General features: G+C 42.2%; 1 protein-coding gene across 26 annotated transcripts in view; it reads right to left on the reverse strand.

The window, feature by feature from the left end:
* The window catches only part of rbfox3a (RNA binding fox-1 homolog 3a), a 509,932-nt gene that overhangs the window by 157,606 nt on the left and 337,800 nt on the right, over window positions 1-14,526 (reverse strand). For all 26 annotated transcript variants that reach the window (XR_009447076.1, XR_009447075.1, XR_009447077.1 and 23 more), the window contains one exon: window positions 12,974-13,222. Coding sequence is in view for 23 of the 26 variants with exons in the window: in XM_059653718.1 (XP_059509701.1) it covers window positions 12,974-13,222 (249 nt within the window). In the remaining 3 variants the exon portion in view is untranslated. The remainder of the gene's footprint in view (window positions 1-12,973; window positions 13,223-14,526) is intronic.

Consider the following 14,526-nt stretch of genomic DNA (forward strand, 5'->3'; position numbering starts at 1 on the left):
CATCCGAGTCACCTCTTACCCTTCTGAATTCCAACAGATACAAGCCTACTCTGTCCAGTTCTGAAATAATCTGCTCATTCCAGGTACTGGTCTGGTAAATCTTCACTAAATTACTCCAACATGTTTCTATCATTTCCTAAATAAGGTGAGCAATACAGTGCGCATCACTCCAGATACAGCCTCAGTCTTCTGTATCATAACCTTCCTGCTTTTGTGTTCCATTTCCCTCTCAGTAAATGATCACATTCCATTAGCTTTCCTAATTACTTGCTGTAGCTGCATACAATGCTTTGAGACGCGTGCATGAAGACTCTTAAATCTCTCAGCGCCTCAGAGCTCTGCAGTGCCCCAGCATTTATACTTTTTTTCTTGCCAAGATAGACAACTTTACATTTTCCCATGTTATACTCAATTTGTCACATCTTTGCCCCCTACACTTATCCTATCTATATCTTTTCATAACTTTGTGCCTCCTTTACAACTTTCTTTCTTAGCCGGTTTTGGGTTGACAGCAAATTGACAACCATACCTTTTGCTGCTCTGTCTAGACTGTTGATATAACTTATAACCAGTTGAAGTCCCAGCAGTGATCGGTGTTGCACATCACTCATTACACCATGCCAACCTGAAAAGGACTCATTTACCCTTACTCTTTGCTTTCTATTAGCTAGCCAATATGCCATTCCCCACACCAATTACAAAACATCCACCGGGTCCTCCTTATGCATAGCAAGTGTTAACTTATCAAAGAACTTCAACAGATTTTTCAAACATGATTTTCCTTTCAAAAAAAAACTTTGTTAGTTCTACTTGATGACCTTGAATGGATCTAAGTGCCCTGTTAAGACTTCATTAATATTACCTCATAATATTTTCTCTATGATAGATGGTAAGCAGCCTGTAGATTCTGTTTTCAGTCTCCTTCCCTTTCTCATATACTTCCCTTTCTAATATAACAGCTATATTTGGTATGTTCCAAACTTATTCAGGGAACTTCGGAAAGTTAACGCAAATGAACGATCTCAAAAGCTATTTCTTTTAAGACCCAAATGAAGTCCATTGGGTTCTTGTCAGGCCACAGCTCCAACATCCAACATGCTGGATCCCAGGTGCCTGCCTGATGAATGCTTGAGATCGGACATGCCCCCGATAACCTTCCCCTTGAGGTCTTAAATCACACCTTTGATATTCCGCAACAGCTATCTCCCTGTCAGGATGCCAGTATTTCACTAGGCATCAAATCTGTTGCACACTCCTAGCTTCCATTTCCTTCATCCTCAAGCTTCTGACACCGTCTGCCTGCCCAACTCTTCATCTTGTGACCTCTGGGAGTGGCAGCCCTCTGACTGACTCAACCCTCCACCCACACTCTCCCCAACTCTTCCCGCTCCCTGAAATCAGTCTCTCCTTCAACACTGTTGATGGCCCTCTAACCATTGATTTTCCTTCTGGTTGAAAACCAATTCTGTCAACCAGGCTGATACCTGGGGAGAAAACTGGACAATTGCACCATGTGGACATCGAGAAGTGAAAATTCAATACCATTTGGGAAGAATCTACGCTTCCAGAAATCTGAGAGCTTTTGGAATCCCCCCAGCCCCTACCCCCACAAACAAACAATTAAAAAAATTCTGGTCACTCAGTTCAGTACAGATCAAGCCCACAGTGTTTTGTTTGTAAAGGGTGTTTGCAGTGCAGTGGGTGGAGTCCCTGCCTCTGAGCTAGGAGCTTTGGGCTTAAGTCCTATAAAGACACAATGTGCAAAGAAGGTACATTTATTATGAGACCAAGTCCCTTTGAACAGAAACCAATGACAGACAGGAAGAGAATTCTGGTTAGCCATGTGACAAAGAAATTGGAGTCTACACCATCACTATTTATAGCTCCAGTCTGCAAAACGGATGTAAAAGCATTCATTGCCACAGCAACCCAGACGCCTTTGGTAGGGGTGGGTTGGCTCATTTGGCTGAACAGCTGGAATGAATCAGATTGACAGCAGCAACATGAGATTTGATCCCCATCCCAGCTGATGTGGATTCGAGATCTGCCTCCTTGCCTTACCCACAGTGGAGATCGCAGCACTATGGTGCAGCACAGTGGCTCAGTGGTTCGCATTGCTGCCTCACAGCACCAGGGACCCAGATTCAATTCTGCTCTCAGGCAACTGTCTGTTCGGAGTTTGCACATTCTCCCTGTGTCTGCATGGGTTTTTTCTGGGTGCTCCAGTTTCCTCCCACAGTCCAAAGATGTGCAGCTTAGTTGGATTGGCAGTGCTAAATTGCACGTAGTGAGCCGATGTACAGACTAGGTGGGTTAGCCGTAGGAAATGCTGGGTTACAGTGATTGGGGGGGGGGGGGGGGGGGTCCAGGAGGGATCTCCTTCGGACAGTTGGTGTGGACTCTATGGGCCAAATGGCCTGCTTCCACACTGTACAGATTCTATGATTATGGCTCAGACCTGCCTTCGGAGAATCAAGGCAAAGCGTTTTATTTGATTCTGGAGCAGAGGCTGTTCCTTTTAAATTTTGCCAAGGAGTGCAAGAAGTTCTTTTTAAATTAATGACAGCTTGAATCCTGACCCCAGCTCAAATTAAATCAATGGTTCAAACGGTGGCTGGAGATAAGAATAAATCAAAAATAATTTTGTGATTGTTTCAGCTGGTGTTTGATTGAAAATGTTTATTAAAAGAATATTCCTGTTCAATTATTCAGGCACCAGTGAGCTGCATTAAGTCTTTCTTAAGATCTAATAGAAGTATGAACCTAGGAGTCAAGTTGAAAGTTTGAGAATGAACAGGCCAATTGGAACTCCTGAGGGAGGTAGTCAAGATTAGTACATTTTTTTGTAGTGGCAAGACATTGAAAAAGAAAGATAGCATGACTTAAGAGATAGTAGGAACTGCAGATGCTGGAAAATCTGAGATAACAAGGTGTAGAGCTGGATGAACACAGTAGGCCAAGCAGCATCATAGGAGCAGGAAGGGTCTAGAACCTTCTTCAGAAATGGGAGGGGGGGAGGGTTTTCTGAAATAAATAGGAAGGGGGGGAGGTGGATAGAAGATGGGTAGAGGAGAAGATAGGTGGAATGGAGACAGACCGGTCAAAGAGGTGGGGATGGAGCCAGCAAAGGTGAGTGTCAGTGGGGAGTTAGGGGGGTGATAGGTCAGTCCAGGGAGGACGGACAGGTCAAGGGGGCGGGATGTGGTTCATAGGTAGGAGATAGGGGTGGGGCTTGAGGTGGAAGAAGGGCATAGGTGGGAGGAAAGACAGGTTAGGGAGGCGGGGACGAGCTGGGCTGATTTTGGGATGTGGTGGGGGAGGGGGTATTTTGATTTTCAAAATCTCCCCTGCCGCTACCACATCCCAAATCCAGCCCAGCTTGTCCCTGCCTCCCTAACCTGTCCTTCCTCCCACCTATCCCCTCCTCCCACCTCAACTTCACAAGCTTCAAACTCTCCCCTCGCCCTACCGCATCCCAAAACTAGCCCAGCTCGTCCCCGTCTCCCTAACCTGTCCTTCCTCACAGCTAACCCCTCCTCCCACCTCCAGCCCCACCCCCATCTCCTACCTACTAACCTCATCCTGCCCCCTTGACCTGTTCATCCTCCTTACCTCCTCACCTACACTCACCTTTGGTGGCTCCATCCCCACCTCTTTAACTTGTCTGTCTCCTCTCCATTGATCTTCTCCTCTATCCATCTTCTATCCGCCTCCCCCTCTCTCGCTATTTATTTCAGATCCCCTTCCCCTCCCCCATTTCTGAAGAAGGGTCTAGACCCGAAACGTCAGCCTTCCTGCTCCTCTGATGCTGCTTGGCCTGCTGTGTTCACCAGCTCTACACCTTGTTCTTTTTTGCATGACTTAAAATGTTTTTACAAATTGTGAGATTAGTGGTTAGTTAAGTTGATATTATTGCTTGTTCATACGTTATATTATGTGAAATTATTTGTAGCTTAAACTGATAATGGTTGCAATATTTGCTTTTTAGTCTTTTGCTCGTTAAAATCACAATGCTTTTAAATTTAAAGTTATACAAGTTTGTTTATTTACTTGTCAAAGACCTATCCAAGAATTTCGATGAAGGTATAAAACTAGACTGGATGCAAACTGGATTTCCTACTTTGTCTCCTGTGGTCTGTTGTACACTCTGAATGTGTAGGCATTTGTGACTTGACCACAAAATAATCTAAGCTAAAACCTCAAAAATAATTAAGGATAAGAAGAGGCAAACCCCACCCCCGTAATACCACAAGGCTAGTTATCATTGTGCTGCTGAAGAAAATACAACTAATTCTGAGCCCTGAATCTTCAGATCACTGAATGATGGTGAGATGGAGGTCAAGAAAGAAAATGTAGTCATCACCTCCCTCGCATAGATTTGTTGCTATTTGAATGATGACAGAAACAGATTATTGGCCATTTTGGGGTTTCTTTCTCATTCTGACCCTGTCTGGTTGCTATCCATAACTGGCTACTGTAATGTCTTTCTCTAAACTATCAGTTAAATTCTTCACCGACAAATTCAGCTGTTATTAGCAGGAAACATATGTGACAAAAGGAGAATAAATGTTAAGAAAAGCTGAATAACAATACAGTCAGAGTGATACTATTTTAAAATGAATAGCTTACATGACACGAAACTTTGTGTTTATGATTGACAGAGGCACAGTGTGGTCTATATGGACTTCATTAAGGTGTTCAACAAGGTTTCACATGGTAAACTGGTTAGCAAGGTTAGATCACACGGAGTACAGCAAGAACTACCCATTTGGATACAGAGATGGCTTAAAGGTAGGAGATAGAGGGTGGTGGTAGAGGATTGCTTTTCAGATTACAGGCCTGTAACTATCAGTGTGCCACAAGGATCAGTGCTGGGTCCACTTCTTTTTGACATTTATATCAATGATTTGGATGTGAATGTCAGAGGATGACACCAAAACTGGAGATGTAGTAGACAACGAAGAAGGTTACCTCAGAATACAATGAAACTTTACTTAGATAGGCCTATGGGCTGAGGAGTGGTAAATGGAGTTTAATTTAGATAAATATGAGGTGTTGCATTTTGGAAAGGCAAATCAGGGCAGGACATTTACACTTAATGGTAAGGTCCCGGGAGTGTTGCTGAATGAAGAGACCTTGAAGTGCAGGCTTATAGTTCCTTGGAAAGTGGAGTCACAGGTAGATGGGATAGTGAAGGTTGTGTTTGGTATGCTTGCCTTTATTAGTTAGTGCATTGTGTATTGGAGTTGGGAGGTCATGATGCTGCTGTTTGGACATTGGTTAGGCCACATTGAATTGTGAGGAAGGGTCCCCAGAACTGAAATGTTAACTTTGATTTTTCTTCTATTTAAAAAGGGATGTGAGCGGTAACCTTTTCCATGCAGAGGGTGGTGCATGCATGTATGGAACGAGCTGCCAATGGAAGTGGTGGAGGCTGGTCCAATTACAACATTTAAAAGGCATTTTGAAGGGTATGTCAATAAGACGGGTTTAAAGGGATGTGGGCCAAATGCTGGCAAATGGGGCTAGATAAATTTTGGATATCAAGTCAGCGTGGACAAGTTGGACCAAATGGTCTGCTTTCATACTGTACAGCTCAATGATTCTATGTATTATATCAAATTATGCTCGATACATTAATCTGGGTTTTTCTATGGAGATAGCTGTGTGGTTAATTGCTCACTTTATAGCAAATTTTGCGAGGTATATGTCCTTCGGTGACTATGCAAACTCCACACAGGCATTCTCCCTGTGCCTATGTGGGTTTGTCTAAATGCCCCAGTTTCCTCTCACAGTCTACAGATGTGCAGGTTAGGTGGACTGGCTGTGGTAAATTACCCATAGAGTTTAGGAATGTGGAGGCTAGATGGGTTAGCCATGGGAAATGCAGGATCACAAGGTTAAGACAGGGGGTGGGGTTGGGCCTGGGTGGGATACTGTTTGGAGGATTGGTGGTGTAGACACAATGGGCTGGATGTTTTGCTTCTGTAGGGATTCTATATTAATATGGACTTTTCTATGGAAATAACTGTGAGACTAACTACTTACTGTCATTTATGACCAACGTGGATTGCAACTTCCTCTCCCCCTCTTTATTAGGTTCTCCATTTCTCATTTGACATTGAATTTAAGATAAATTCATTTCCTGGCCGAAACTTTGTGCTGCTCGTAAAATCGGTGCTTCCCAGACATTTCCTTTCCCACTGTAAGCCTGTATTGAAGTTTAAAAATTGCTGTTGTTCTAGAGGTGGAGAGGGGCAAGTAGAACTCAGAACTGAGGGAGCTCGGCAGGGAGTTAAGGTTGTGAAAAAAGGGAGGAGTAGTTACAAGAGAGGGGATGGAGCTGGGCGGGATTGAGAGATACTGAATTGAGAAAGGGGAGGAATTAAAAGAGTAGATGATGAAGAGCTGTGATGGTGGAGTTTATATCTCAGTTGTGGGGAGTATGGGTGCAGTCAGTATAGTTCTGTCGCTGGATGGCTAGTTTGTAATGCATAACATGGGGCGAACTTCCGTACCCACTGAGGTTACCATGAAAGATCCTCCCTCTCAACCTTTCCCTTTACTGAGGTGTGGTGACCGTCAGGTTAAAGCACCACCCGTCATCTCTCTCAGGAGAGAGAAAGCAGCCCCATATACAATAAGACTATGGCAACTTTATCTTAATACCTGGGGATGGGGTGTGTGTGGAAGGGGTTGGGTTTAAGAGAACAGGAAAGGATGTTCTGATCATTTTCCATCTGCTTTCGGAGCCAGTGATTGGGTCTTAGAACTGAATTCACTTAACCAAGACCAATAGACCAAGGCAAAGAAAAAGACAATCGTGTACACACACATCAAGGGCCTCAGTACAAGTACTGTTCGAGTGTTCCTTCTTCTGAATAAGGGTCTAGGCCCGAAACGTCAGCCTTCCTGCTTCTCTGATGTTGCTTGGCCTGCTGTGTTCATCCAGCTCTTCACCTTGTTATCTCACCGTGCTAGTGTGCCTTCTCTCTATAGTCACCATGGCTGTCATAGACGAGGCAGGGCTTACAAGTCCAATTACACAACCTGTGAACTCACTGGGTTTGAGGCTCCTCAGTTTGGGGCCCCCGATTCCTTCAATCTGCCTGCCCTGTTTACATTGATAGAAACTATCCTGTAGAGGGCACTGCACGCTTTTGCATCTCCTGCTGGCAGTGATGTACCAGGACAGACCTGCTGGAAAGTATGTGGACAAATGTCATTCTAACAGAGGGCCACACAGAAAATACTGGTCAAACTTAGCACCTTACATGAGCTGTCTATTTTTCAATCAACAGGCTACGCTATACATAAAGTTAACAGAAACTAAAAAGCCTTGAAAACTGAAAATTCATTGCATTTTCCACTCAACAGAAGTACCTTTTCCAAATCCCTCTCAATATCCACATTTAAACCTGCCATAGCTTTAAGGGCCAGACCGCTTAGTCTGTAGTGTGTGGCATTTACTTTTTGGCCACGTTTCAATCAATGTTTTGCAACTGAGCTTGTACAATTATGTATTTTATATTGCTCGCTGTGCGTCCAAGTGGATAAAACACTATTTTTCAGACACCGAACTGTGAGTACATACCTTTGGATTAATACATTTTCTGTACTTCATTTTGTATCCTTCAAGCCTCAAACAGTAATGGAAGTCCCTCCTTTTGTTGGTAGTTTTAAATGTACTAAAAGTAATTACATCTAATTTAAACATACAACGTCAGATTTCAGTCGCTTCTGATAGTAAATTAGCAAGTAAACAATTCGACTTTCTGGTTTCTGTTCAGAAGAATGCAATAGTCAGTGGATGAGTGAGAATTGAAGGCGTTATTAACGGACAGTTGCTGTCTTTAAAGGACTTTTGACAGTTAGGTCAATTTTAATTTCATAGCATTGACAGTAGATCCCGGCATAATATCACCATCTATCCATTTTAAAGATCTATGAGGCATCTTATTGACATATACCAATTTCCAGTAATAGCAGACTCCATTTTCTGTCAAGAATTTAAATCTATTAGGGTTACTAGCTATCAGTTCTCAATGCCAGGAAGGCAAAGGTCAACTTTTGTGATATTTGCTCCATGACACATCGGAACCAACCTGCAGGAGACACACAAGTGATTTTGTTTGGCTTGTTAACTCATTCATTTAAAATCATACCACATCTTTTCTGCTACCAATCACTTATGATTGGGAATTCATTGAAGAAACACGATTGTCTTAGGCTGCATTATATTAAATTTTTCACCCTGCTTTCCAGGTTGAAAACCCTTCCTTAAGATTACTGTGCTTTGATTTAGCCTTCATTTGCAATATTTAGTTGGATTTTCCTGAAGTTTGTGGAAATGGGGCAGCTGCTTTGGGGAGAGAACAGCATTTGAGCAGAACACAAATGTCTTCTCAGTCCAGCAACCCTCAGGAGGGACAAAAACACATCCTCTTGAATGCCAAGTTTCCTCACTACCAGACTCCCTTCACCATACAACCCTCCCTCATCAATGTCTGTGTTAGGACTCCACCGAAATGGTACTACCTTTTCCACGTGGCACCAAGGATTGGAGCCCCAGATCGGAGGCTCCTTACGAGAAATCAGACTTGTCAATCAGTATGACTTCCAGGGCTAAAAATGTCCCGTGCTCTGGAGCCACATCAGTACACCAGAAAGCCCAGGTGCTCGAGTTTTGTGTTCAGGACCCGATCTTGCCTTACCCCACCACTTTGCTCCCCTCCTTTTAGCACATTAGCAAGTGAAAGGATGTAAGAGTATGCAAACATTCGGTCAAGTTACCGTAGAAGCTGAACCAAATCAATGCATTTTAGTGGGAGTTATTTAAACTCCAAAGTTATGACAGGGCAGAAAATAAATTCAGGTTGTTAAATCTAATGCAAAGCTAGCATTGACAGAGATAGGGTAGCCAAATAGCTTTTTTCCACACTGAAATTTCTAATATTCCCTAATAAGCCTGCACTGAACATGACTTTGCTGCTGATAGACATTTGGATATATTGCCTATAATTGAAATTATTAGCAGAGAGCCACACTTCCAGAAATGCCCTCATGGCACAGCAGTGCAGAAATAGTTTTATAGTCAGATCCAGTCAATTTATGATGAATTCACTGGCACGGGTTCAGCATTTTTTAAAACAAAAGTATCAAGTTAAATTCATTATGAAAATCTGGCAAAGTTTACTTCTATCAAACTGTTCTTTATTTGACCTATTAAATGTTATGACTACTTCAGGAACAATCCCTAAAACATCTAGCCAAGGCAGCGATCTTTTGAAATCCCTGTGTTCTCAGTGGAAATAGAATCATCTTACCCAAGAAATGTGAGCTCTTCTTATTATTTAATTGCAAAAAATATGAATTTACCTACCTGGCAAATGCAGTACTATTGCTAATAAATGCATTCCATCTGTTTGCTAAATTCTAAACTCCTATTAATAGCGTAACCAACTTAAAATGATACAAAGATGCTGGAGAGAAAGAATAGGCTAATAACTATTAAAGGGAACATTGTGGTCGTTAAAAACCATCAGTCCTAAATGAAATCGAACAATGGGATCTTGATCAATTGGGCTTGTTCGCCATTAAATGACACATGGAGTTTAGTTCAGATAAAGGCGAGGTGCTGCATTTTGGTAAGACAAACCAGGGCAGGACTTACACAGTTAATGGGAGATCCCTGCAGAGCGCTGTTGAACAGACAGATCAAGGGGTTCAGGTACATAATTCCTTGAAAATGATGTCACAAGTAGACAGAAAGATGAAGAAGGCACTTGGCAAGCTTGCCTTCAGTCATTGAGTATGTGAATTGGGAAGTCATGTTACAGCTGTGTGAGACACTGGTAAGACCACATTTGGAGTATTGCGTACAATTCTGGCCCCCCTTCTGTAGGAAGGATATTATTAAGCTGGAAAGGGTGCAAAAATAAGCTTTAAAACAATGCTACAGAGACTGGAGGATTTCAGTTATAAGGAAGGGATATTTAGACTGGAACATTTTTTCCCTGGAAGGTCAGAGGGTGAGGGGTGACCTTATAGATGTTTATAAAATTATGAAGGGTATATCTAAGGTGAATAGACAAGGTCTCATCCCCAGGGTAGGGAGCCCAAAACTAAATGGCACAGATTTAAGGTGACAGGGGTAAGATTTGAAAGGGGCCTGCGGGGCAACATTTGCAAACAGATGGTAGTGTGTATGGAATGAGCTGCCAGAGGTGATGATAGAAGTGAGTACAATTATAACATTTAAAAAGCATCTGCATGGGTATATGCATAGGAAGGGTTCAGAGGGAAATGGAACAAATGCTGGCAAATGAGCCTAGTTCAGTTTCGGAAATCTGATCAGCATGGAGAAGTTGGACCAAAGGGCCTGTTTCCATGCTGCCTAACTCCAAATGTAATCACACTTGTGAAACCCTCAGCATTCACTTGAAATTTGGTTTTAGCACAATACTCCTACAAACAGCACACAATGTATGAAAGAAAGTTTACTGGACAGTGCATTTTCTCTGCAGTGCTGTGAATTTATATTCATGGTATTTTTGAAGCTACATTCTTGATTCGTGCAAGCCTCATTTAAAAAAAAAGAAATTGCACTTTGTCTATCTTTTTAATCCTTTTAAGAGCTGTGAGCCTTGCAGGTAAGACCAGTATTTATTGCTCTTCCCTAATTGCTCTTGAGAAAGAAGTAATGAGCCAACTTCTTGAATGATGAGAGGCATAGATAGAGTGGATGGTCAGAGGCTTTTTCTCAGGGCGGAAATGACTATTATGAGGGTGCGTAATTTTAAAGTGATCAGAGGAAGGTATAGAGGACGTGTCAGAGCTAGGTTCTTCACACAGTATGTGGTGGGTGTGTGGAATGCACTGCTGGCAGTGGTAGTAGAGTCAGATACCTTGGAGACTTTTAAGCGACTTTTGGCTAGGCACATGGAGGATAGTAAAATGTAGGGTATGCAGGGTAGATCGATCATAGTAGGATAATAGGTCAGCACAATATCATGGGCCAAAGGGCCTGTACTGTGCTTTACAGTTCTGTGTTCTAATACAATTCAGTTGTTTGCTTGGCCATTTCAAACAGCTGTGGGCCAGACCAGGTGATGGCAACAGATTTCCTTCCCTACAGGACACTCACAAAGCAAATAAATCTTTACAACAGCCTGACAGTTTCATGGTCGCCATGACTGATGTGAGATTTTTATTTTAAACTAAATGAAATTAATTAATCTGAATTTCCCATTTGCTGAATTGTGATTTAGATTCAATGTCTGTAGATCTTTTTTTCCAATTAGTACCAGGCTGGATGAACCATTATATAGTGTACCTTTTCATATTGGTGCTAAAGATCATATACAGGGCAGAATTATTTTTAGTGTGTTTGGGCATTTATTATGATGAGAGCACAGAAGTTTTACCAACTGATATGATGAGACATTGCCAGCATATTTTGGGCTACAATGTTGTAAGTTAACTCTAAGTCAGAGTTTCACTTACCCTGTCATTGGGATTACGGAGAAAAATAACAGGGCTCAGTGTTTCTCCTGCTTCCAGGTCCCTTACTTTCCACCTTTACTACCACCACCCATATCTTTAACTCTCCTTCTCACATCTTTCAGGATTGTGAACAGGGATCAAAATAATCTCCCACCACCCCATGGTTCTCAATGAGATTTTCTCAAGTGCTACTTTTTTTTATTTGAAGGCAACTTTGTAATTCTCTCGAATACATTTGTTCAGTGGTGCAATTGTGTTTGTATTGACATATGAGTATTTGGGCTCAAACAGAAGGAGAATTAGACAAATATACCAATATCCTTGATAATTAGCAACAACACAAAATTAATTTCACATCAATTTTTCAGGCACCAAAATATTCAATTCGGCTGAAGACTACAGGCAGAAGTTAACAAACTTTTCTTTTTGAAAATGCCTGACACAATCCTGCACATAAAAAACCATCACCTTAAACATGCCTTCATGAGATCACAACTCATGAATTTCGTTCACATATCCACAACGCTGGAAAGTTGGCAGTTACTATACTTTTTGTTGCATCTCAGATATAAACGATACAGGGTTCACTTCAATAATATTCATTATTTTTTCCTCACCTCTTGTGCTACCCGAACATACATGACCTTAAGCTAGACATTCCACATTCATTTACAAGGAATTAGTTGCCTCAGTGAATTCAAGCTTTCCTGGCTCCTATATAGCTGAATTTCCCCGAATTGAGAGGCTAAAATCTTGTTCACTTTCTTTACAGCTTGTCTCTCTCTTCAAATTCACCTCGCATCCTCCCAACACCCTCCAGACTCTCTCTCAGCAGCCTTCTCTCTCACCATTCCCTGCTCCATAACTTCTCTCTCTCCCTTCTGCCCCCACCTAGCAGCAGCAAGCATCGGAGAGATCCAGCCAGTGCTTACAGGGGAGCTCCTCAGAGATTGCAAGAAGAGTGTGATAAAAGACTGTCCAACTCATCTCTGTGTGAGGATATTTTTCATTGTTTCAAAATGAACTTCAGTTTTCTTAAAAAGGGTTTGTTTTGGGCCCACAACTCATGTTCGGCCCATTAACAGAACCAAGACTGGGCACAAAGAACAAAGAAAAATTACAGCACAGGGACAGGAGCATTTGGCCTTCCAAGCCTGCACCGACATGCTGCCTGTCACAACTAAAACCCCCTAACCTTCCGGGGACTGTATCCCTCTATTCCCAAACTATTCATGTATTTGTCAAGATGCCCTTTAAAAGTCACTATCGTATCTGCTTCCACTCCCTCCCCTGGCAGTGAGTTCCAGGTACCCACCACCCTCTGTGTAAAAAACTTACCCTCGTACATCACCTTTAAACCTTGCCCCTCGCACCTTAAAACCTATGCCCCCCAGTAACTGACTCTTCCACCCTGGGAAAAAGCTTCTGACTGTCCAGTCCTTCCATGCCCTTCACAATTGGCACTTACCGGTACTGTAGATGTGCCTGTTAAGGACTGTGTGTTTGCATCAGTGCAAGGCTGGTCGGAATGCGTCTGTGTTGGTGTGTAAATTGTCATGGCGTGCTCCGGTACCGTGGTCTGTCCAGCATAGTCCTGAGTAGCATGCGGGTGTGCTGGAGCATATTCCGCCGGGATTCCGTTCTGTGGCGCAGGGTACTGGGCAGGGGGGTAGGGCTGTGCCATCGCTTCTGGAGGGGCTGTGGCTTCTTGGTTACCCTGAAACGAACACAGGACAAATTTATAACATTTCTCAGAGTCAAAATGGTTTTGGTCTCAGTTTATATACTGTATATGCAGATATTCATCATCCTATTTTGCAAGAAACATTTGCCAGTGAACTTTAGAAAAGAACTGTAATATTCCAAACTACTGAATTCCCAGGTGAGGCCAGGAACAAAAATGTTCCTGGAATCCCTCAGGATCTAAAGTCAGTCAGCGCTTATTGTCCCAAATTGGCAAGGTTTAATAATTACCAAATATATGAGCCCATTGTTCTGAAAACGACTATTGCAACTAATGAGCATAGCTCTTATAAAATAATACCGCTTTGTAAAGCATACCATTAGTACACAGAGCATTTCAGCAAATCTCAATTGTGCTACCTAGGAAAATACCAGAGATCAATTAATTGATAAATACTTGATTATAGCCTGTGATTGAGTACTGCAGTGTTGTCAGCATTTCCAGCTGTTGCATTGATAGTTTAAAGCAGGAAACAGGCTGAATATTCTGATAACAGAGCCCTTGATTTCCCTCTGACACGGATCAGTCAGTTGAACTCGTCACATAAAGAGAAGAAGAGCTTGCAAGATTTCAAGCTGAACGGTTTTATCGCACTGCCAATCACACCATTCACTTTGTCATTTCGGCCCATGCACACAGGGTTATCAGGAAAGTATCCTTCCAAAGTACCTCATTTTCTTTTAATGTTCTTCCATCCAGTTGCTCAGAGCAATGATTTTAAATCCAACTATTATCTCATATACAGTCAGGTATTAAAAGCTGGCTGTTTTGATATGTTTTCTTACATATGTTGAGTCACTCAAACGTAAACACAAACTCAAATATTCCAAACTGACAGCTCTGACTAATATTGTAGGGATGACTGACAATAATGGTTTATTGATAAGCACTTCAGTGTCTGACACTGCAGAATATAACCAAGGTTTGGAAGGAGCTAAAGCAGGCAATGAAGCAGAGAAATAACAGTGCAACTTCGAGGGATCACTATCAAAATCAATTTGAGCTCCTGCTTTGTATTCCAAATACCTGAACATTGATGGCATAAATTTATATCTGATAGTCTGAGTAACCTGAACTCATTCTTTGTCCTGATGATCAGAGAATGGTCACATCCCATCCACACCCCATCATGTTGCAAACAGATTACTACTTCACATTCAAGATCCATTTTAAGCAATCCACCATCTCCTCTTCCCACTGGATTGCCAAAGAAATCTACCACACTTCACTCCCTCTAGATTCTGAGATAGAAATGTTCATATTATGATCCCCAGTTA

Source organism: Stegostoma tigrinum, chromosome 22 (genome assembly GCF_030684315.1).
Source record: "Stegostoma tigrinum isolate sSteTig4 chromosome 22, sSteTig4.hap1, whole genome shotgun sequence".
Classification (NCBI taxonomy): Eukaryota; Metazoa; Chordata; class Chondrichthyes; order Orectolobiformes; family Stegostomatidae; genus Stegostoma; species Stegostoma tigrinum.